This window comes from Gadus morhua, chromosome 18 (assembly GCF_902167405.1).
Source record: "Gadus morhua chromosome 18, gadMor3.0, whole genome shotgun sequence".
In the NCBI taxonomy this organism is placed as follows: Eukaryota; Metazoa; Chordata; class Actinopteri; order Gadiformes; family Gadidae; genus Gadus; species Gadus morhua.
Window position 1 is genome coordinate 13,612,769 of NC_044065.1, and position 23,466 is coordinate 13,636,234.

At 48.2% G+C, this 23,466-nt stretch overlaps 1 protein-coding gene across 1 annotated transcript in view; it reads right to left on the reverse strand.

Annotated features, from left to right (window-relative positions):
* The window catches only part of LOC115531429 (cytohesin-3), a 28,756-nt gene extending 7,059 nt beyond the window's left edge, over positions 1 to 21,697 (reverse strand). Inside the window, exons 1-9 of the mRNA XM_030340692.1 lie at positions 21,382 to 21,697; positions 9,700 to 9,782; positions 9,130 to 9,194; positions 8,352 to 8,418; positions 7,990 to 8,108; positions 5,036 to 5,116; positions 4,466 to 4,578; positions 3,504 to 3,652; positions 2,935 to 3,046 (exon numbers count right to left, since the gene is read on the reverse strand). Coding sequence (XP_030196552.1) covers positions 2,935 to 3,046; positions 3,504 to 3,652; positions 4,466 to 4,578; positions 5,036 to 5,116; positions 7,990 to 8,108; positions 8,352 to 8,418; positions 9,130 to 9,194; positions 9,700 to 9,782; positions 21,382 to 21,400 — 808 coding nt within the window. The 5' untranslated portion in view covers positions 21,401 to 21,697. The remainder of the gene's footprint in view (positions 1 to 2,934; positions 3,047 to 3,503; positions 3,653 to 4,465; positions 4,579 to 5,035; positions 5,117 to 7,989; positions 8,109 to 8,351; positions 8,419 to 9,129; positions 9,195 to 9,699; positions 9,783 to 21,381) is intronic.
* Between the last annotated feature and the right edge of the window lie 1,769 nt (positions 21,698 to 23,466).

Sequence of the window (23,466 nt, forward strand, 5' to 3'; positions counted from 1 at the left end):
TGCTGACGTTACAGAACGCATGCATTCAGAGCAGTTAGTGATGTCATCAAAATGCCTTGCTCGTTCAGAAGAGTGTTGTCAGTCTTTTAGTAGTTCAGTTTCCAGCCGTTAATCCGTCATGCATCGTGTTATCCCCCTTTTAAGAATAAGAGCATTAAGTGTTACATACATTGCTAAACATTTTAATATCATTCACGATTTTGGTCAGACGTCTTTACCCAAAGCGACTCATGGATAAATGCCATTAAGGAGCAGGTAGTAGCAGCCTACCCGAAGAAGCCTACAGGTAGACGGCAGACAATGTTTATATGAATCACAGTCAGCATGCGTCGGCTACAAGGATCTTTCTGCTGCTGTTCCCCGCCTCTCTTTGCTTTGTCCCACATCAGGTTGGGCTTGAACACGACCTCCTGGCTGAGGCGTAGCCCAACCTTCTCATCCCCACAACCAAGACCCCTGTCAGGGCTTTAGCTGGTGCCGCGCAGGCCTCCTCCAGACTACCACTCTCTCTCCTAAAGACCCAACAGGCTACCAGCGGGCTGACGACGGCGTGTGAAACAGACTCAGCTGCTCCCCCTGAGCTTGGATGCATTCGCTCAAACCCCCGCCCAGGCTTGAAAAAAGGCAAAAAAAAATACTATCAAAGACGTGGTTCGGATGTCTTCATTAGGGTTATCATGGATGGTTAGTGCTGGGGGGGATGGGGGTGATGACGGTGTGCTCAGGCCCAACGAGAGGCTTGGTCCAGGGGGATCGGCAGGAAGAAGAAGTAGCACTCTGCTAATGAGCGCTCAGGATGGAGACTCCCTACCGCGGGGGAAGCGGAGGAGTCCAACTAGCCTTGACAGTGCTCATTAGAACTAGTTCTGTTTATAATGGAACAATACGTGTATAAATAAAGAGGAATGTCCCTCTTTCCTTTGCCAGCAAGGGGATAGGAGCGAGGATCGGGGAGAGGGAGCGGGAGGGAGGGAGGGGGGGGGGGGGTTGCGTCGGATGGGAGCTAAAGATAGCGGGAAGTTCGCTGGTGGGAAATGCTGGAGCTAAAAATTAATTTGGCAAGCGAAGACGGTCAGGGACATAGGTGGTGCGAGATAGAGAGATAGTGACAGACAGAGAGAGAGAGAGGTACATTGAGAGAGAGGGAGGTAGGGGGACACAGAGACGAGAAACATCTGGGGGAGAGGGATGGAGGCACGGAGCAGATGAAAAGGAACATAAAGAAATACTGAAGGGGAGAGAGAGAGAGAGAGAGAGAGAGAGAGAGAGAGAGAGAGAGAGAGAGAGAGAGAGAGAGAGAGAGAAACGATGCAACAGTGCAGGAGAAAGATAGAGGCAGTAGAGAAGTGGAGAAATGGCTCTGCGATGTAGTGCAATGAGTAGTAGAGGGATGCGGGTATCCAGCTGTGCTTCTGCAAGACCAGACTGGAGTTGCGTCACCTCAGAGAAACACACACACACACACACACACACACACACACACACACACACACACACACACACACACACACACACACACGTACACACACGTACACACACCCGTCCCAGAGCGCGGGCCTAAGCAGCAGCCACAGCCTTGCTGGGGCATGTGTGTGTGTTGTTGTCCAGCATGCGCCCCAGAAGGCCCCAGGGGACAGAGCTGGGTCTCCTGTGGTCCCCAAACACCAGCTGAGCTGCAGTCACTGCTGGGTGACAGTAGTTACTGAAATGGATGCTGTCGGTGTTAGCAGCACTATTTTTGAACGCAGCTTTTGGTGTCACCCCTTCGTCAGGTGATAAGTTGGATTGTATTTTAAAAAACTTCTGACTTATTTTTGGAAGCGGGACATTTAGCACAACGCAGGTGGACTTGATCCTTTTATTACAGAGTGCTACAAGAGATGAGGTGTGATCAGTGTGATGCTGATATCCCAAACAGAGCCACTTTAAACCAGTATGCCGCTAACAGCGCAGCTTCAGCCAGGAGCTAACAACTCATCTACTGCCAGTCGCTAACAGTTCAGCTACAACCAGGTGCTAACAGCACTCATACAGCCAGCCGCTTACTGCTCGGCTACAGCAGGCTCTTAGAGCTCAGCTTCAACCGGGCTCTAAGAGCTCAGCTACAGCCAGGCTCTAAGAGCTCAGCTACAGCCAGGCGCTAACAGATAAGCTACAGCCAGGCGCTAACAGATGAGCTACAGCCAGGCGCTAACAGATAAGCTACAGCCAGGTCATAGTGTTGTGGGGAGCGGGTCAAGAAAGCAGTTGCTGAAGAGATTTTCTATTTGTCTTTTTCAAAGCAGCCATCCAGCGGTTAACAGAGAAGGGGTTTGGGGGGGGGGGAGGGGGAGAATGGAGGAGAACAGGAGGGTACCTACCTCCTGATGCAGAGAGCAAGGTAGTAGCGACAGCCAATCACAGGACAGAGTAAAGAGGTGAAAGGTGAGAGGTCAGAGTGCATGGAGAGAGAGAGAGGAGAGAGCATACAACATGGGAGAACCTCTCTTTTTTTTTTTAAGACAAACAACACAGAACAAGCACATACACATATTACCATGACGACACAGTGAGAGTAAGACCAAGAGGTAGAGCTGTGGTAGAGAGAAAAGATAAAAACATGCTGGAGACGAGAGGAAAAGAGAGAGAGGAGAGGAAAGGAGAGAGATCAGAGGAGGAAAGTGAGGATGGAAGCAGGCGGAGAGGAGAGTAAATGAGGGGAGAGGAAAGAAGAGAAGAGAGGACAGAAGACGAGGAGAGGAGATTAGATGAGAGGGGAGAGAGGAAAGGAGAGGAAGAAGATCGCAAAGGAGGTGAGGAAAGAGGAGGATTATCGACATCAACCCAACACTCATTCAGACGTTTACATGGCACAACGCATATGCTGCTCACTTGACAAATACCTCGAGAAAGGGGGGCTGGGGAGACAAGCTTTTCTTAAATTATTGCTCATACCTAGCTTCAAGAGCCATCCTTCTCTGTCAGGGTTGAAGAATGTGTGCGTCAAATCGTTCCCATCATCCTCTGGGATTTTGAATGGCTCATTCTTGATGCTGTCGTATAGATTCTGTGGGGACAGAGGAGTGAAAGAATGTGTCACATGGAAGAACTGAACACACAAACACACACACACACACACACACACACTGACACATGACGGATATAGATTGGGGAAATTACAGAAACATACAAGGATATCCCAAGGGATCGCATATGCACGCACAGTCCCAGATGGGGAACGGCACACAATACTCACATCCAATTACAGGTACACATATGCTTGTTATTAAACAACACACACACACACACACACACACACACACACGCACGCACGCACGCACGCACGCACGCACGCACGCATAGGAAACAGCTATAAACATAAGGTACAGAAACACACATATCCATACATACACGCGTCAATGCTTGCACATTCATTCCCTCCCCCCATCCCACACACACACACACACACACACACACACACACACACACACACACACACACACGCACTCAGTGGGGGGCCTCACCCGGAGCAGCTCCTCGGGCAGGTCCCCCCCCTCGTTGATGCCTCTGTTCATGGAGATGAAGCGCTCGACGGCGGGCTTGTCGCGCACGTTGGGGTTGTGGAGGCTGGTGTTCAGCATGATGATGGCGAAGGATAACACGTAGCAGGTGTCTGGGGGACGGGACAGGGGGACGACACAGTCAGAGGACAGCAGGGAGAACAGTGAGTGAATGAGTGAGGGAGAGAGTGGATCAATAATGAGTCATTAATTTCCATCTGCCCGCACTCTTCTTGATAGTTCATCTCTCTCTCTCTCTCTCTCTCTCTCTCTCTCTCTCTCTCGCTCTCGCTCTCGCTCTCGCTCTCGCTCTCGCTCTCGCTCTCTCTCGCTCTATCTGGCTTGGTGTTGTAGTATAATAGTATCAAACACATCGGATTTCTTGAGAATGGCAAGTTGGAAATCTCACAAACAGCCACGAACACACACACCTTTCTCTAAATATTATATTTCTATCTGTCAGTTGTCGGCTGTTAGAATAGCAGAATCAAGGCTTTAATTTGTCTTTCTGTCGGAAACTAGGCTAGTCCTTTATTATTACCATAATAATCTCTTGCTTATGATTCTAATAGCATAACGATTTCACCAAAACACCAAGGCTATGTTTAATTTGTACCTCTGTTCTGGTTCTTTTGTCTTTTCGTTTAGTTCTATTTTGAACAGGATCTTTCCCTTCTAATCCGTACGTTCTGAGACTGCAGGTTGACCGCAGAGGGGATCAAACCCTGATCCTTTCAACCCAGGAGCCGGTACACCCTGGCCTCTACACTACCCCGCTGTTCTCTCTCTCCCACTGCATTCTTAACATTCACTCTGCTCGCCCGGGGATACCTTCAGGGAGGGGGGGGGGGGGGGGGGGGGGGGGGGGGCTGCCACTACTTCCTGTCTGAGCAAGCGGGGTTAACGGGGGCGTCTGGGGGTCTGACCTGTGGACTGGAAGACCCCCGGGTTACACTGGCAATAGCGAGAGGCGAACGCCTCCATCATCCGGTCGATCTTCTGGGCCTCGCCGGGCAGACGAAAGCTCCACAGGAACTGACTGCAGCGGAGGGGAGGAAGAGGTTTATCATCCGGGCCAATGCCATGGAAAAAGATCCTCAGCGGGGCTCGCATAGACAAGAGGGCTCCTTAGACACGAGGGTTTGCATAGACACGAGACATAACAAAATGCAACGGTTTACACTCAAAGGAAAACAAGTGCAGGGGAAGTTCTTCGTTAATCAGGTGCAGCCCGACGTGCTTGGCTGGGATACATCAGCAAAAAAAGATGGAAAACGGAGAGAGAAGGAGGAGGAAGACCAAAACAAAAGGATGAAGATTATGACAAAAGAACAATAACAGATCGGACCGCTTGATGGATGGCAGAGAGACGTTGGAAGAGGATGAAATGGAAAGAGGAGAGGGATATTTAACTTTAATTGGCAGGGGGTAGTCTAAAGGAACTACAGAGAGCTCAGTGGCTTCTGGGCCCAGAGGTGAGTGTTCTTCAGACTGACCGCAGTGCCTGGACCAGGTTGAGATCAGCAAACTCATGCAGCTCCACAAACGCCTGGAGCACCTGGAGGTTGAAGTCATCCCTAAGGGGGCGGGGGGGGAGGGAGGGAGGGAGGGAGAGAGAGAGAGAGAGAGAGAGAGAGAGAGAGAGAGAGAGAGAGAGAGAGAGAGAGAGAGAGAGAGAGAGAGAGAGAGAGAGAGAGAGAGAGAGAGAGAGAGAGAGAGAGAGAGAGAGAGAGAGAGAGAGAGAGAGAGAGAGAGAGAGAGAGAGGCATTTAATCAGAATCAGCTGTGTTTTCTCCAAGGATTCAGTATTATTCACTGAGGCAATCCAATACTTCTGAAGTCTCATTTATACGGAATCTACTTGTGTCATTCATGCAAAAACAAATACCAAACACTATTTTCATTTTCACCCTCTCTCAACCCACACCTCATCGGTCATGCAAACAGTCCCTGAACCCCCGTGGAGGATACGGTGAGGGGCTCTGGGAAGATGTAGGAGGGCAAATGCAGCATGACTCCAAGATCAAATGTGGACTAAGACAAGGTCTCCTGTGTGGAAGGTCCCTGCAGCCTGTCTACGGCATTCCTGCCATAGTTCTGCTCTTCGGGAAAACTGGCTGCACGAGGCCGTGTTGTGAAGTCTGGATGCAATTTAATGTGCACGGACACACACGTATATACACACACACGCGCGCGCGAGCGCGCACCATGCGCACACATTCTTCTAATTTTCAGTGCATCTAAGGCTGTGACTGGCTCGGCACCCACACACACACACGCAAACACACACCCACACACACACACACAGACACACACAAACACACAAGCACACACACTCACTTCAAATCTTCGTATACCTAAGGCTGTGTGGGCTCTTTAAACATGGTGGATCAAAGGGCCTGTTGGTTCTGACGAGAAGCAGCCAGCTAGCCCAGTCAGCCACACAGGCTGGGCAGTGTCCAGTGTGTGGTGGACTGGGCCGATGAAGGTCTCCTTTTCTTCATGGGTTTTCCTTCAGAAACGTGTTTGTTTAGCCGCCAGGCATTGCGTTCCGGTTCCCCCGAAACACACTCTTTGTATTGTGTGTGTCGTTGTTGGCAATCTGCACATGGCAGCCATGCAGCGCAGGAAACGCGCTTTCATGGATGTTTTTATTGAAGACAGAAGACATTTTTTCTGATTTTTTTGGTGTGTGAGGAAAGAGAGGAGAACGGGGGTGGAGGGGATTTGAGGAAGGAGCTAAAACTTGGCAAAACGTCCTTTTTGTTTTCAGACAGCAAAAGACGATACCGAATCCATCGAAAGCAATGGAGTACGTTTCAACTCAAAGTTTCAAAGGAGATTTTTGCTTTGGTTTGCTTTGGTTCTCCTGCTTGTTTGTGTATCTCTGGAGACCGGCGGCTGTCTGTGTATATGGTGTCCTGGGAGGTTTGAATAAGCCTGTACAGCAAAACAGTGTTGTTTACACTGAGGGGGATTGCAGAAGACAGGGACGACACGTAACATAACAAACGGATTAGAGCGTGACGTGTTTAAATGTCTCACAGATGGACACGCTTTTCTTTATAGTTCAAGAGAAAAATGAATACATCTATATATTGATGGTGTGCATCATTCCAGATATGTCATCCAGGTTCCTATACTCCAACTACAACCACAACACTATTCTGACTCCCGGTGTCTTCCTATGTGGAATACAGAAATAGGTTACATTGGTTGCATACACTCCAAAAATGCATGTGAAAGGAGGTTAGTATTCAAAAAGAAGCGTATTCAAAACGAGAGCAGAGCAAGGTGTTTTCAGTGCTGGGCTCAAACCCCCCCGAGATGCCCTCTTCGTTTGATCCAGTCCCCCACTCTCCTGCCCTCCTTCGTCGGCTGTCCCTCCTTCACATCTGCCCCCCTCTCACTTCTCCTCGCTTTCTCCCTTCTTCCAGACCCCCCCCCCCTCTCTCCCTCTTGAAGATGCAATTATCCACCGTGTAATGATAGGTTTCAACTGCTGGCATCGACTCAATTAGTGCTCATTAATGAGTAGGGGTCCTTCCACCAAGTTAGTGCAGCCCTTTGATGATCGACCACTTGAAGGAAGCTTCAATGAGGCACACCACCACTCCACCACCACTGTTCCAGTCCCCCTCCAAGTAATACACACACACACACACGCACACACACACACACACACACACACACACACACACACACACACACACACAGACACAGACACACACACATAAACAAACCAAAACCAACACACAAAGGAGTCCCTAGAGTACCTGCCCCCTTGCCAGCAGCATGCACTCAGGTACACACACACGCACGCACGCACACACACACACACACACACACACACACACACACACACACACACACACACACACACACACACACACACACACACACACACACACACACACACACACACACACACACACAGCGCGATGTAAAGTAGGCCAACTGTCAACTGGTTCAACTTTAATTCATTAATTAATTAAATAAATCATAGATTCAACAAAACGATTTAAACAAATGAAAATGTCATTCATCATTAGACCGCCCCTGATGTCCGAATCTCCGAGCTTTCCCGTCCAAAACTAAACCTCAGCTTAACCCTCCAAATCCCGGGCAGCATCGCTGACTGTGCACTTGACCGCTTAATCCGACCGTGAACCTACAGATGTCGGGGCAGCTTAAACAACCGGCACATCGTCTTTTGTGTCCCTGTTCTTTTTTTTTACGAGCCATCGGTGGGGCCCTCTGAGCTCTGAGGGGCCCCGACACCGACATCGCCGCCCGAGAGTGTCGAAAAATCTACCGCTTTTATCCCCGAGGTGGAACCCATCTGTGGTGGGTTCAGTGGGCCGCGAGGGGAAGCGGGAGGACTGGGGGTTGCGGTGAAGTGGACTGGGGGACTTTGTGGGGGGGGGGGGTTGAAGGTTAGGTCTCTTACCTCTCCCCGAGGTAGTCCCCGATCACCGTCTTGTTGAGGCCCTCTCCCTTGTAGAGGAACTGGGAGACGTCTTCTGGGGTGTGCTGCAGGAGGTCGTTCTCCAGGAGGAACTGGATCCCCTGGTGAGGGGGGAGGGAGGGAGGGGGAGGGAGGGGAGGGGTTGGGTGGGGGAGGTTGTTAGTATTCATTAAGGTCAGGGATGCAGTGTAACTGTAAATTAACTGTAAATGCAGTTAAAGCAAGGAGACCCCCAAGAGCTGCACTGGAATACTGAATAAAACCAGTGGACTAAAATTAGTGTATATTTATATTCAAGAATTACTGTAAAGTATTTGTATATTAACTTCTGATTCTGATTCTACCTTTTTGGGATCCATGTTGAATTTCTTCCTCCCCATGGCAATCTGTTTGTTTCTTTGTGTTGTTTTGCTGTTGCAGAAGAAAAAAATAGATAAATTATACAGCGATCCCAAACGGCATTGCAATCAAGGCCATACAAACAATAATCCTCACCATCATTACTGTTGTAATTACAGTGCAATTTCAAGCCCTGCTTGCATGCCATACACATCCATTACGGTATTAATAGTGAACAGGTACAACAATGGCCGCCTCCTGCAGCCCATTAGCTTGAAATATGTCCTCTAAAAGACCCAAACACACACACACACACACCTGAATGAAGTTGATTGATGGGTACATAAGTCTGCGTGGCCTTTGCCTGGTACTGCACACAACACTAATAAACACACAGAGACGCGTGCACACAGAATCACATATACACACAGTCACACACACACAGACACACACACACCTGACAGCAGACACAGTGTGCCCTGCAGTGACTCATGTATGGCAAGAGAACTGTACATTCAGTGTGATTAATTGTCCTCGGGACAATAATAGCACACGCAGACTGTGATTGATCCTTGGACATGAACATCAATAGGTCAGGGCGTTTAATAGTCCTTCTCATGCGCCTCCGTGGGCAAACAGGTCCGATTGAGCAAGGGGTTGCATCAAGTCGTTAATTAATACACACACACACACACACACAGACACAGACACACACACGTACAAGCAAACACACACCTGCACACAGACACACGCACTTTAATATTGAAGAACCAATGTACCCACCTCTCTCCGACACATGTGAGCTGCTCAATTTCCGTCATGACTTCTGCTATCTCGAACTTCAACCTCTGAGAGAGAGAGAGAGAGAGAGAGAGAGAGAGAGAGAGAGAGAGAGAGAGAGAGAGAGAGAGAGAGAGAGAGAGAGAGAGAGAGAGAGAGAGAGAGAGAGAGAGAGAGAGAGAGAGAGAGAGAGAGAGAGAGAGAGAGAGAGACAAACAGACAAATGTTCAATAATAAATAAGATAAAGACGACAATAGGAAAGTAATAAAATTCCATTAGCCGTGTGGGCATAAGACGGGTGCTTTCACACATCGCCATGTTTTCATTTCAGAAGATTGACATCAGAAACCAGCCCACCCCCTGGGAAGGCGCTCTGCTTCCTACTGGAGGAATCTGCACCGACTGATAAGAACACAATCACAGTCCTGACATGCATAATGTGCACATTGTGCACATGTTGCCCACCTCTCAGGTACAGACACATGGCAGGTATAGACACACACACAGACACAAACACGCAGACACACACACACACACGCACACATTAAAACACATGCACTAACGCAACCTACTTCAATGTCATCGAGCAGTTCCCGTTTCCTGCGCCTGATGTTTGACAGCTCATCTCTCTCCTCCAGCGACAGGTCCTCGGGAACTGAAAAACACACACACACACACCATAATGAAATATATCACATGATTTATCACATGTTACGACCAACCTAGCACCCCAGCCACCATCCTGCTGTTCGGACCTGACCTGGAACCATAAAGAAGGGAAATTGACGACATACACCCCCCTAGACCCTAACAGACCCACGATGAGGCCCAGGACCATGGAAAGGGTCTCAAATGTGCACCATTTTGTACGTCGTACTATCAGTGGTAGTAGTAGTAGTAGTAGTAGTATGTTCAAACGGAGCAGCGATGGAGGGTAAAGTGAATGTAGTTCACAGGAAGTCTCCCAGTTTCTTGCCTTGTGGCTTGCGGCGGTGTGTGTTGCGCCAGCTCTCAGCCCACGGTGGCTGCAGCAGCACACACATCAGAGAGCCATCTTAATGAACCGCAGAGAGCCAGGGAGAACCCACAGCAGCTTAATTATTCCACTTGAAAGTGTCCCCCCCCCCCCATCTCACACAACCCCATTTAAAAACCAGGCAAGCCGCTATTTATAAAAGCCAATCCACATTGAATATCTTTTCATTAAAAAGCGAAATTTTCCAGGGTCGAATGATTTCGACCCTGAATCCCAACTCTTGAGTTATAGGAGCCATGAAGTCTATGGGTGTGTGTGTTTGTTTGTGTGTGGTTGTGTGTGTGTTTGACGTGTTTGTGTGTGTCTTATTTCGCCAAGATCTCTCTATCTTTCACCTCTATTCATTCTTCTCTTGCATTCTCTCTCTTTGTCTCTATATGTCTCCCACCCTCTTTAGCTCTCACAGAGACCATCCATCCATCGCTCCCTCTTCCCCGACCAACGAGTGAAGACTAGCTCTTAAATCTTCCCTCATTAAGCTATCCAAGCGAGGTCCCACTCTGTGTTGTAGTCCCTTCACGGCCTGATGACACATTTTATAACGTCACACTCTCAGATCTGTGTCTACAGTTAGCTTAAGGATACACTGACACCCCTATGCGCAAAATAAGAACTGATCTTCCCTTCAGACATGATGAAGTTATGCAAATTCAATCCAACAAGGTTGGTGGGGGAGAGAGAGAGAGAGAGAGAGAGAGAGAGAGAGAGAGAGGGAGAGAGAGAGAGAGAGAGAGAGAGAGAGAGAGAGAGAGAGAGAGAGAGGAATCAACCTACTTTTTAATTGGACAGAGATTTCAGATGAGACTCTGGGTCAGTGTAGCCAAAAGTATTGTCATGGAAGTGATTCGCACTCACTGAAAGACAAGTGGCTGTTCCTAGCCTGGTTATGCAACCGTACTATTGTACAATACAATACTTCACTGTGATGATGTCAGGTGGAGCAGGGGTGGCTCGTAGGCTTCCTCTAATTGGTGACTGTTCTTACTAAACAATGGAGTGTGTGTGTGTGTGTGTGTGTGTGTGTGTGTGTGTGTGTGTGTGTGTGTCTGGGTCTCTGTCTGTGTATGTCTCTGTTTGTGTGCCTGTGTGCGTGTGTGTGTGTGTGTGTGTGTGTGTGTGTGTGTGTGTCTGGGTCTCTGTCTGTGTGTGTCTGTGCCTGTGTGTGTGTGCGCGTGCGCGTGTGCGAATGACCGATTGTGGACGACCGAGATTGAGATCGTTGGCATAGAAAATATAAATGTTAATTACTTCTGGGTAACCTCAGGGTAGCTTGCAGCGATTACGCAACGGTTAACTGCAGCGCCGCTGACATTCAGCTCCTCTTTAAAACAAAAAGAAGTATCATAAAAAAGAGTGAATGGTGTCAAAAATGCACGGCATTGAGGTGGCTGTTAATTATTACGCCACAGGGGGACCCTGCTGTAATTATAGGGGGATGATGAAACATTAGTCCTTGATTGATTGAAACCAGGAGTCCATTGGAGGAATTACATTACATTTTCCTAGTGCAATATTTGGATGGTTTAGTGTAATGCATCTCAGGTAATGAGACAAATATAGCACAGGAAATCGAATTTATGAACACATTGTCTTTGTGGTTAAGTGGCCGGGGCTGCAGAGGCTAAACAGACTCAGGCTAAAAGGAGCTCCATTCGTGAATATCCTTGTGGCAGTGTCTGTGTGGATGATGGCTGGTTTAAGCAGCCTCACCTTGCCAGAAACTGATTGCACTCTGGGCCCAGGTGAGGCTGCACACCTGTTGCACATTGAGTAATCAGTTTGCAATGCATTTGAGGTTAAACCACCTATCGCCACACACACTCCACAGGGGGTAGTCGTCCTACATGGCAACATGGAGCACCAGGCCAGGTATCATGTTCAGCCAACTGGCTTCAACATCACCACCCTGTGTTTGAAGGAGCCCGGAAAAGCCACCTACGTGGCGTGTAGCAGTGTCGTTGCTACAATCACGATGACTCCTTATTAAAGCTGGGGTAGGCAGTTTGGATAAACCAACCATCCAATAGTTTCATTCGGGCCAAATTAAATGATTCGATAGGCATATTACAACCCTGCGACCGTCACGGGTACTGGATTTTTTTCGTCTGTTGTCAGAGCATTTTATTTGATTGCCGTCGGGGATGTAAAGACAAATTCAGCAAATCGGACACAAATTGCTTCTAAAATAAATGGCTTACTCTAGCTTTAATATAATCAGAAGCGGGAGATGGTCACTGATAAAAGCATGGCTTCCATTAATGCCGTACTTAATCTGCCATAACCCAGGCCTTTTCACTTCATCTTCATATACTTGGCTTGGGCCATAACAAGCCACCCGATAGCTGGGAGGTACTGGTATTAATGGATGTGGTCTTCTGTCTGCCTGGTGGTGGGATGTGGTGGTTGAGGGTGGTCCTACTACCAATTAGCTTATTAGCACCCACTCATCCCTCCTGGGAGTCCCGTGGGACTCACTGAGGAAATGAGTTAAGAGTCTTTAGTCATCTGGCACACACACACACACACACACGCTTGCACGCATACAGACACACACACACAGATAAACATACACATTGAAGTGGGAGCAAGCGCGCGCGCACACACACACACACACACACACACACACACACACACACACACACACACACACACCGGTAGACACAGGCATATACACATAATCACTCGTTCAGTGTGGTTATCACACACACACCGGCCAAAAACCACCCAGACGAGACAGACGGTAGGGAATGACTGGAAAAAGGCCACAAGTTACCAAGTAGTTCTGTTAGTCACAATGGTTCAAAACCATAAAAACACACCATCCACACTCCGACGACAATCTCTATTAGCATCATTTATGTGTGGCGTGCATCGTTTCGCTACCGGCCACGACGTTGTTGGTTTGCGCCGCTGGGTGGAGTGCCACAGATCTGGTGGTCACAGTATGGTTAGGCAAGGCGCCGGCATGCATTTCTCTAAACACCGCCTTCCGAATGACTTCTTAACAGTCTGTAACAACGTCACATGCGCGAGACACTGTCTTCTGGTACAATGAGAAGACATAACAAACCGTGACAGACTTGATTCAGGGCGTATGTGTTGTCGACGCTCAGAGTGAGTGCGTACGAGCGAGGGCGCTGGGGTTAACGCGGTAGAGAGGAGCTTGCCAGACACTCCAGACGCCCCGACACGGGGACCGCAGAATACACACCGACGCTCCAGTCATCCCTCAGACCGCTCTGAAGAACCGATCCCCCACAAAATCCTAAGTAATTCCCCCACCCACTCCTCCCACCCAAACCTATCAAATGCTCAGCCCACCGTTCACTGACCGCCGGGGGGGTTTCAGCGTCAGCGTTATTGACGGAGAGCGAGGTGGATACATTTTAATCACAGAGACACAGACACAGACACACACACACACCCACACACATAGACACACACACACACTATTATACATCACCACTTAGTCCTCATATTTGCATAATTATTGCTATTCTTTTCAAGTACCATGTAGACAGAATCAACCACATACTTTAGCTACTTGTTACGAGAAAGAAGGGAAAGTCCAGTTTTCCACGTCTGCGACAATTGTTCTTCAGTGGAACCAGGACTCCATTCACCGCGTCCCCCACAAGTGGTGAAGTGCTCGGAACATCAGAGCTCCTGCACTCTCTAGTACAGCCCAGGCACCAGGCCCCGGTTCAGCAGACTCCTGTGAGTGAGTCCTGGAGGTGGACAGAGCTCTTGGCCCGGTGAGGTATTTGGTCCATATAACTTGGTTATCCAAGTTGGGCCCTGGATAACACCACTGCCTGTCTGGCCGCCGGTCAATTAAGAGGGACGCAGGAAGCGACTTCCACTTTATCTTAAAGCCTAATCTGAGGCCTGTTGCCCCCAAATGATTATAATTGTACCCTGACACACAGAGAGCCACTGTATGCATGACAAGCTATAGGTCAAACAGATCTCCCAATGAACAATCTTGCTCTTCCTCTCGCACAGTGGACCAGCTGGCACTAATCTGGTATGCAATTCTCCAGACACAAACACACACACACACGCACACACGCACACGCACACGCACACAGCTCTACAAGCCCAGTGTGAGCCCGGCGGTAATCCAGAGGAAGTGTGATGTTTGCAGCAAGGAGACAGATGTTCGTGGGCCTTTAACAGACATTGCCCCACGGCTGCCAGCCTACATTCCGGGTTCGGGGGGGGGGGGGGGCAACACTGATCAGCTGGGTGCTATTGTGTCTGGAACTGGAGCCCCCCCCCCCCCCTTCCACCCTATAGGTGAATGAAGCCAAGGTGCCAGAATGCTTGAAGACTTGAGTCGAAGTGAGGCGAGCTGAGGAGGGGCCTGAGGAAGCCCTCCAGCAGGCTGAGGAACGGGACGTCCCGTACGGCTGAAAGCAGTGGCATGGCAACTAAAGAAAGAATGTAATGGGAAGTGCTTTTTATTGATCCCAGCATCAGAGGTTCAGCCAACTGATTCCCATTGAAAGGATAGTCCCCTCATCTGATCATCATCAACCGTTGGCATGGAAGAAGAGGGATGGTTGAGACAGGGGAATATTGGAGAAACTGGGAGAGATAGGAATGTATATATATATATATATATATGACAGAATGGCAGGGCAATGTCATGGAAATAATCAATCATTGTATGCCATTTAACTTCCAACACAATGACCTCTCTGAAGCATCTCTGTGTCCATTAGGATGACATAAAGAGCTCTCTGCATCATCAGCATGAGAAGATGGGTTTTATTTTGGGGGGTGGGTATCGGGGTGATGGGTTAACTAAACCATATGATCAAGAGGTTGGACTTGGTGGATTTGTCAAAAACACACACACACACACACACACACACACACACACACACACACACACACACACACACACACACACACACACACACACACACACACACACACACACACACACACACACACACACACACACACACACACACACGCGCAAACGCTGATCTAAAGCAATGTCTATTGCTGCCTTACGGCGCGGCCAAAACAACCACCACCGGTGAACTGATAGGCCTGAGAAGGGCCCAGACGTGCTGGGGTGATCCTGCTCCCCCCGGGAGTCCATCAACGGGACTCTGGAGTCAGGACTGAGGTGCAGGAGGTCTTCACTACTAAGAGCATTGCAATGCTCTTCTTAACACACCCTTGCAAAAAAACGAGCAGTCAAGGTTATAGTTTCCACAATCACTTCTTTACTTCTTCTTCCAATACCTCTTTGATTTAGGATATGCTGGCGGGACTGGAATTTGTGAGCTTCAGCAAGACCAGAGCACAGGTGTGTGTTGGGAAAGAGAGAGAGCCAAGTTAAGTTCAGTTCCTCAGCATACTGCCAATACTGGATTCAACCTTCATTCCAATGTCTCAGCTACTCTGGCTGCTGCTTCGGGCTTTTCTCTGCTCGGAACAAATAATATAAAATATTTGGTTTTAAAACAAAAAAAAATGTTGCTTTAGAAGGACAGCCAGTCTTTTGTTCTGGAGACACTGCAGTCTTTTTCTTATTTCATATGTATTTACTTCTTCAAACGGGCATTATAAAGTCAATCTCATTCAGCTTTGTTGCATTGGGCTTGTGGCGGAGAGACTGTTAAAGAAGGTAATTAAACCACAGCCATCCCAGACGGATCACACAGAAGCTGTCCGTACAGATGGACAGCCCTGAAGGTCAGTGGGAGCTGGGTGTTTCAGCATTTACTCTGACCAGAACAGCCGCCTCCTGAAACTGACACGATAACAATGGAAACGTGCAGTCGGTGGCCTGTTGTGTCGTGGTGGTCCGAGGATGTTCTTGTGATGCTTGGCAGACCGTCGGACTGCAATAACACACGTCTCTGGCTGTCCAACGCTGATCCGATCTAATGAGAAACCTCTGAACAACCAAGCAGGAATCTGCTCCTGGTGTTATGACGGCTAAACACATCTCGTATCGGCGTTCCCTCTCTGTCTCTACTGTACGCTGGTTCTGGCTATGGGTTGGTGTTGATGGGGAGGCTGCAATCTCGATGAACTACTGAACTGTGGGATGTTTTCATATATTGGAAATTTAATGCTATTTCGTCATTAAAAATGACAGCTATTGCCATCTGTGTCAGCAACCGCCCAAAGACTTCCTACACAGAAGCAGGTTACGGGCTGCAAGTCACTTCAGGGAACAACTGAAAACCCCCAAATGACACACTGTGAGGGGAAAAAGACAATAGAGAGATAATTTGTTTTTTGGAAGATAGTGAGGTAAGAAAGCTGTGGGTGTTTAAAGAGTTTTGCGCTGCGTTCCTGTATTCCCCAGAGTGTTGTGGTCCAAGATGTACAAGCTCCTCAGCCTCCAGGCAGGCTCTGGATCCCCTCTTCATGGCTGTTTGAGGAGAGAGGCCAAACCTCAGATCTCTTCTTCTTCTTCTTCTTCTTCTTCTTCTTCTTCTTCTTCTTCTTCTTCTTCTTCTTCTCCTTCTCCTCCTCCTCCTCCTCCTCCTCCTCCTCCTCCTTCTCCTTCTTCTTCTCCTTCTTCTTCTTCTTCTCCTTCTTCTTCTTCTCCTCCTCCTTCTTCTTCTTCTTCTTCCTCTTCTTCTTCTTCTTCTTCCTCTTCTTCGTAGCGAAGGTGTGAGTTACTGCCAGGTTACCGCCTCTCCCGACTCACCGCTACACCGTCTATTCTTTTTTCATTTTCCATTCCCGCTTTCATCTCTGGTCAATTAATTTCTCACCTCATTCGTCTCCCTCTCGTTTGAAACCCTTCTTGCCTTCAGTCCATCTATTCATTTATGTATCTTATTGCAGCTATGATATATTAACGAGTAACAATAATAACTATTGCATTGTCCGGGAGCCAAAACAAACAAATCGTATTACCTTGCTATTTTTAGCTGAACAGCCAAACCAACACGCTGGTACAAACCGATATTCTTAACCAGTCGTATCTGAACAATGTGTTGGGATCTGCCAGGCAGACAAACAGCCTGGCCCCCACCCTTCTCCCCCACACCCACACACCACAGCCCTCCTTCCCCCCACCCACAGAGTCGCCGCCATGGTGATGGCAACACGTCGGGAAGACTCTGCAGACTGTCTTTTAATCAGGCCCATATGTCGTTTCAGTCAGGCTCCCTTGGGACACCTAAATACTGTAGTCCATTACATTGTATCTCTCAGTCTATCCAGATGCCATGCCATGACTTGTAGCCACACACAAACACGTATGTGTGCCTTTGTGTGCGCACGTGTGTGTGTGTGTGTGTGTGCATACGTACATGTGTGTGTGTGTGTGTGTGAGTGTACGTTTGTGTGTGCGCAAGTGCAAGCCTGCTTTTGAAGATATGAGTGTGAGTCTTCACACATGGTCGAATATGAATGCGTGTTTGTGTGTAATGTTTCCATGTAATGCTACAAGCTCATAAGCTGCACGGTGGAAAATAAGAATGTTTTTCCTCCAATCGAGTGTCTAAAGCTCGTAGAATGGACCCCACAAGAGCCCCTTTACTCAACTCATTTTTATTGAGCCCATTCACTCCCATATGTATAAACATTAAGACTAGGATTTGTCAGGTAAAGAATGCAAACCACCAAAACACTAACAATTAGCATTAACCCGTTTAGGCTTACTGTGTACACCATTTGCTCTGCCTTGTAATGTCCAACATTTGTAGATATTTATCTCGTTTTTTTGTGTTGTATACAGGCCTGTTTGGTGTTATACACGCTTATTATACAGTGTCCCAGTCCATGCATGGAGCTGTGACTAACAGAATGTCTAATGTTTGGTCATCCAGTGCCAAGCACTGGCTTTCGGTGGAGGGATCCAGCCAGACATTCCGAAGAACCCACAGGCCGACACCTACAGAACCAGTTCAGCTGCCTGTCAACATACTCCCCCCCCTCCCAGGGCCACAACAAAGACTCTGGGGCCCCCCAAAAAAATCCCCCCCTCAGCCCCCCCCCAGAAAATCCCCCTCATAACCATCAGGCTCCAGGCGACCAGACCGCTAACTTGTTCCTCCATGTCATCTGATAAATCACCAGCCCGGTGGGCTTGGGTTCCATGCCCACCGCGGGCGGTTCAGTTCGCATCACTTTGTCAAAAGGCAGACGACGCCCACTCATTTCCAGAGGAGAAGGTTTTTCGGTTCAAGAGAAAAGGACTGTCACAACATTTTATATTTATATTTTCTCTTTACAATCCCTACAACTAAGACCGCTCGCCCAAATCTGTGCAGAAGAATGGAAGGGAAACCACAGTTCCCGCCCTAAGCTTTTTTCTTTTTCCCACGCTAATGGCTGAGGAAGAGTCCAGCCTGTTGATGGACACATGGAGACAACGAGGTTATCACTGGGCCGACAGGATACATGGCCGAGTAACCTTCCGCCGCCTACACCCCCTCTGCCGAGGCGGCCGGTCTGGGTGTTTACCTGCTGCTCTCTGACGTGCGAGGTGAGCCAAATGGAACGCTCGCTGCTGCAGTCTGGGTGATTGGGCCGACTCCCCCAACCCGTTGCTGTGAGCGTGCGTCTCCACCTTTTTCCACTCCGGTCTAGTATACAAATCTGGCTATAAATAGACCTGCTATGAGCAATAAAATACACTGAGGGTTATAAAGTCCCAGGCTGATTTACATCCATGGCGGGGGGGGGGGGGGGGGAGAGCAGCATTGGTCTGCTCCGTGGCATGCTAAGTGAGTGGCAAAGCGCCACTCCTAATTAGGAAATGCAGTAAACATCCCATAATCAACCCCCCCACCCCCCCTGTCCAATAACCTTACTTTCACTCACACCGTGGCCAGGTTCCTCTTTTTACTGTTAACATACAATGGGTTGTTGTGCTTTGCTTTCTTTTCTCTCCCTGCAGTCATAACATAGGCTTAGAGCAGCGAGCGCGGTAGACTCTGCTCGGTGGTGGCAGCGGTGGTTAATGACTGTGTGATCTAATCCTATGGAAAACAGTGACGTTGAAAAACCATGGCTTTTTCTCGTTTTTTTCTATCCTTGCTTCTTGATGATGGAACACAGACCCTCTGATGAAGAATAAATTATGGCCTGCCTTGGGAAGACACGCGCACACACACACACACACACACACACACACACAACATTCAGGGTAATGTATAGCCTAGTTATACTCACACACACACACACACGCACTTGACCCACTGACTCATACATTGGAATACACTTGTTCTCACGTTCTAACAGATAAATTCCTCAGTGAAACACTTGCCTGATTAATAAAAAAAAGCCCTAGTTTATTCTGGTTTTGAGACTCCCTTCTAGAAACCGTTGTTTGTCAGTTTGTCTGTATGTGTTTGTGCACAAGTTTGTGCTTGCGGGCACAAACATGCATGCAAAGGTGCACGTGTGTATTTCGATATGCAAAAAAGACAGAGTCCCAGCGACAGGACCAGAGAGAGAGAGAGGCATACAGCGTGAGTTACAGACGGACCGAAGGACGAGGCGGAGATGGGCCGGGCTAGATCTGATGATGAGTTGTTTTAATTATTCATGCCGCATGTGCATGGCATCATTCATCCAGGGCAGGCCCCCATCACATCCTTCCCCCAGTTTGTGCATCATGGCATGCTAATGCATCCCTCAGTGCCCACCACTGTCTCTCGTCAGGCACAGGGCTCTGCTCACGCACAGACACGCACACTGTGAACATACATCGAAAAAAAAAAAAAGCAAACACACACACACACACACACACACACACACACACACACACACACACACACACACACACACACACACACACACACACACACACACACACACACACACACACACAAACTCCTTGGGCAGTTTCAGATGGGTCTGTGAGTGAATAATAGTTTATTGCAATGGGGAATGCACGGTTTATGCACATGGACACGTCAATTCACACAGAAATGTGTTGTATTAATTCATTTGTATGTTTGTTTTTAGCTTGTATTGATTAGCAACAAAAGCTCGAAAGTATTCCTCATTTAGAAAACGCTATGAGCAGCAACTAATCAACGCAATCGTGGGTTTTATTGCCGAGTAGGCCTAAAGCAGAAACACTCTCTGGGGTTTTGTTTTCCAACAATGTAGCGAAAAGAAAGACGATATCGATCGACTGGTTTAGTTTAAGATGTCATTGTAAAAGGTTAATTATGTTGATGGGATTAGCCTGAAGCAGCTAAACCGTGTTTGACCTATACAGGGTTAATCAACCGCGCATCGGCACGTGCAAAAATAGGCAGTTTAACATTTACAAAGGTGACAATTGATATCACGTTGACATTGATGTGTGACATATAGGATTCGTTTTTGTTTTTCTCTCATGATACATCTCAGAACAAAACAAGCTACAGGATGATCGAGATTAAGAGTTAAAATGCCCCACAGCATCCACACTGTTGGTCCCTGGCTGTTCCATCACTACCATCCAGCGTCTTAAAATCGCTCACAGTTTAACTGTAAAATAGTATATTGAAGAAATCCCATGCAAATCACACGAGTCCAAAGGGGCTGTCGGGGGTCTCTTATCAGCTTCTCCCATTTGCTGGACTCCGGGGCCGTTAGCTAAACTTCAAAGCCTCACAGCATCGCTGCATCCAACAGAACTGACGAAGATGTAGGCAGGCTACCCTCGACCAAATAAGACACACACACACACACACACGCACGCACGCACGCACGCACGCACGCACGCACGCACACACACACACACACACACACACACACACACACACACACACACACACACACACACACACACATAAACACACAAACACACACACACACACACAGGCGCACGCACACACACACACACACACACACACACACACACACACACACACACACACACACACACACACACACACACACACACACACACACACACACACACAGCGTATGTTCATAAATAACACTGATAAGGAGGACATGTTAAGTTGAGTGTGGTATTTTAATAGGTATGATGACTCGCCTGTGATAATTGCAGGATTAATAATCTGATGAACGTATCTGCATAAAACAGCCAGTAAACATCTGAGATTGTGAACCCTTTTCTCTTTATAAGAAGAAATAGCAAACAGTTGCAGCCATGCCCACGCATTGACACATACAGCTCCTGGCTCTTTCGTCCCTGCACACCTCCCCTCACCACTGACAGAGGAGAGAGAAACACCGAAACAACATTTGGGGAAAAAGGTCTTACCCTGATTGTCTTCATCCATCGTAACAGCCGGGCAATAAAAAACGGTTTTTCTTTTACGGGGATCCTTTATGATAATAAGCCTACAAGGCAGGAGGGATGCTCGCGGTGTTGGGATCACAGTCGGAGTGTACTAGCAAGCAACTGTCATTTCATGAATCACTGGGGGAATCGCAAGTGTAGTCCTGAATGATGGCGAACCGATGAATGCCAACGAACATAAAAAATGGATATGCTAGATATTGTATTTGCCTATAGGTTCAATGTGGTACACCAACCGACTGCCATGCAACCACTCCGCATCCAAGCAGGCTCTCGTGTAAACCGCATTCACATCAGCTACACTGCGAGCATTGTCTACGTCACTAAACCCCGCCCCGCAGAACAAACCATCTCTCTCTCTCTCTCTCTCTCTCTCTCTCTCTCTCTCTCTCTCTCTCTCTCTCTCTCTCTCTCTCTCTCTCACACTCTTTCACACCACACACACACACACACACACACACACACACACACACACACACACACACACACACACACACACACACACACACACACACACACACACACACACACACACACACACACACACACACACACACACCTCTCTCTCTCTCTCTCTCTCTCTCTCTCTCTCTCTCTCTCTCTCTCTCTCTCTCTCTCTCTCTCTCTCTCTCTCTCTCTCTCTCTCTCTCTGTCTCTCTCACACACAGACAGACACGGATTATGATGGAGCATTATTTTATTGAATATATTTTGGCCCAGGCCCTGATAGCAAATCAATAGCAATTCCATTTATTTTTTTAAACACAATAATAAAAGCAATGGCTAACTTTTACTATGTGCTTAATGTAATTCAATAGGCTACTTTATTGACCCCTGGGGAAGTGTCTTTCATCTTGCCCACCCTCCAACGTGAGTTCAGAGGTTAAAGGTTAGGGTCATCCCCAACAGGATTCCCACCGACAAGGGTGAAATCTTGGCTGAACAACAACCTTATTGCTTACTTTCACACACTCCCAAAGCTCGGCAAAACAATTCATCACACAATCTATAGTAAATCCAGGCGATTGACACGTAACCCTCGCTCATATTTACGGATCCTTTGTGGCATGCAAGCCTCAATACAAAATGTATCAATAAATTGATTGATAGCTGAAGTAACCTCATCCAATGCGACCAGCTCAGTACATTTCTCCTTTTCGATTGTAAATGGACTGCATTTTGCATTTAAATTGCCTAACATACACCCATCTATACACACTTTCACACACAGACAGGGGTGTCAACCATGCAAGAGTGGAGTTAGGGTTAGGCGTCTCTTGCTCAGGGACACCTCGACGCTCGGCTAGGAGGAGCCGGAGATCAAACAAGCAACCATCCGGTTGCCAGGCAACCCTCCCTAGCTCCTGAGCCGTCGGCATTGTGGTGATGTTATTGGCATGTACTGTCCTGCTGTGTGACCTAACGCTCCTGTACAGGGATTAATACAGTAGTTACATCTTATCCTATCCCTAACCCCCATTCAACAATTTGAATGGAGGTTGAACACTAACAAGTTCCTCCAACAACCAATTAAATAGAAATCTCGGCACAGAGTCAGAGATATCAGGAACTGCGTCAGAGCTGAGGATGACTTAGGGATTGGTGATGTGTTCGGAAAATGATCTAAACTCTTCCATCCCCATGCTGTCGGTGATGACATCTTCCATGGATGTTTCAACCCACAGGAAACCCCACTTCTCTGTGCTGGGAGAGGGGGTCGTGTCCGTTCAGGCCCGACCACACCCACGTGACGTCAAGGTGCATGGCGCTGAACGCTCACTGACTCACTGAGGAAGGTTCCTGCCAGGTACGATCCAGTCCAGTCCAGTTCAGACCAGCAGGAGCCCGGTGCGCAGAGCGGCGTATACAGGAAGCATCGGCACACACAGTCCAGCATCAGGAAGAAAGGGACTTCAGTCAAAGGCCTATTGTGTTGTCACCACGGGGAAGAAAGTTACTGGAAAGGATGTGATTCGGAATGGGTTCCAGTTGGCCATCCCATGCTGTACGGCTGGGTGGAGCTAAAGTACCGTTTTTATGTCTGAA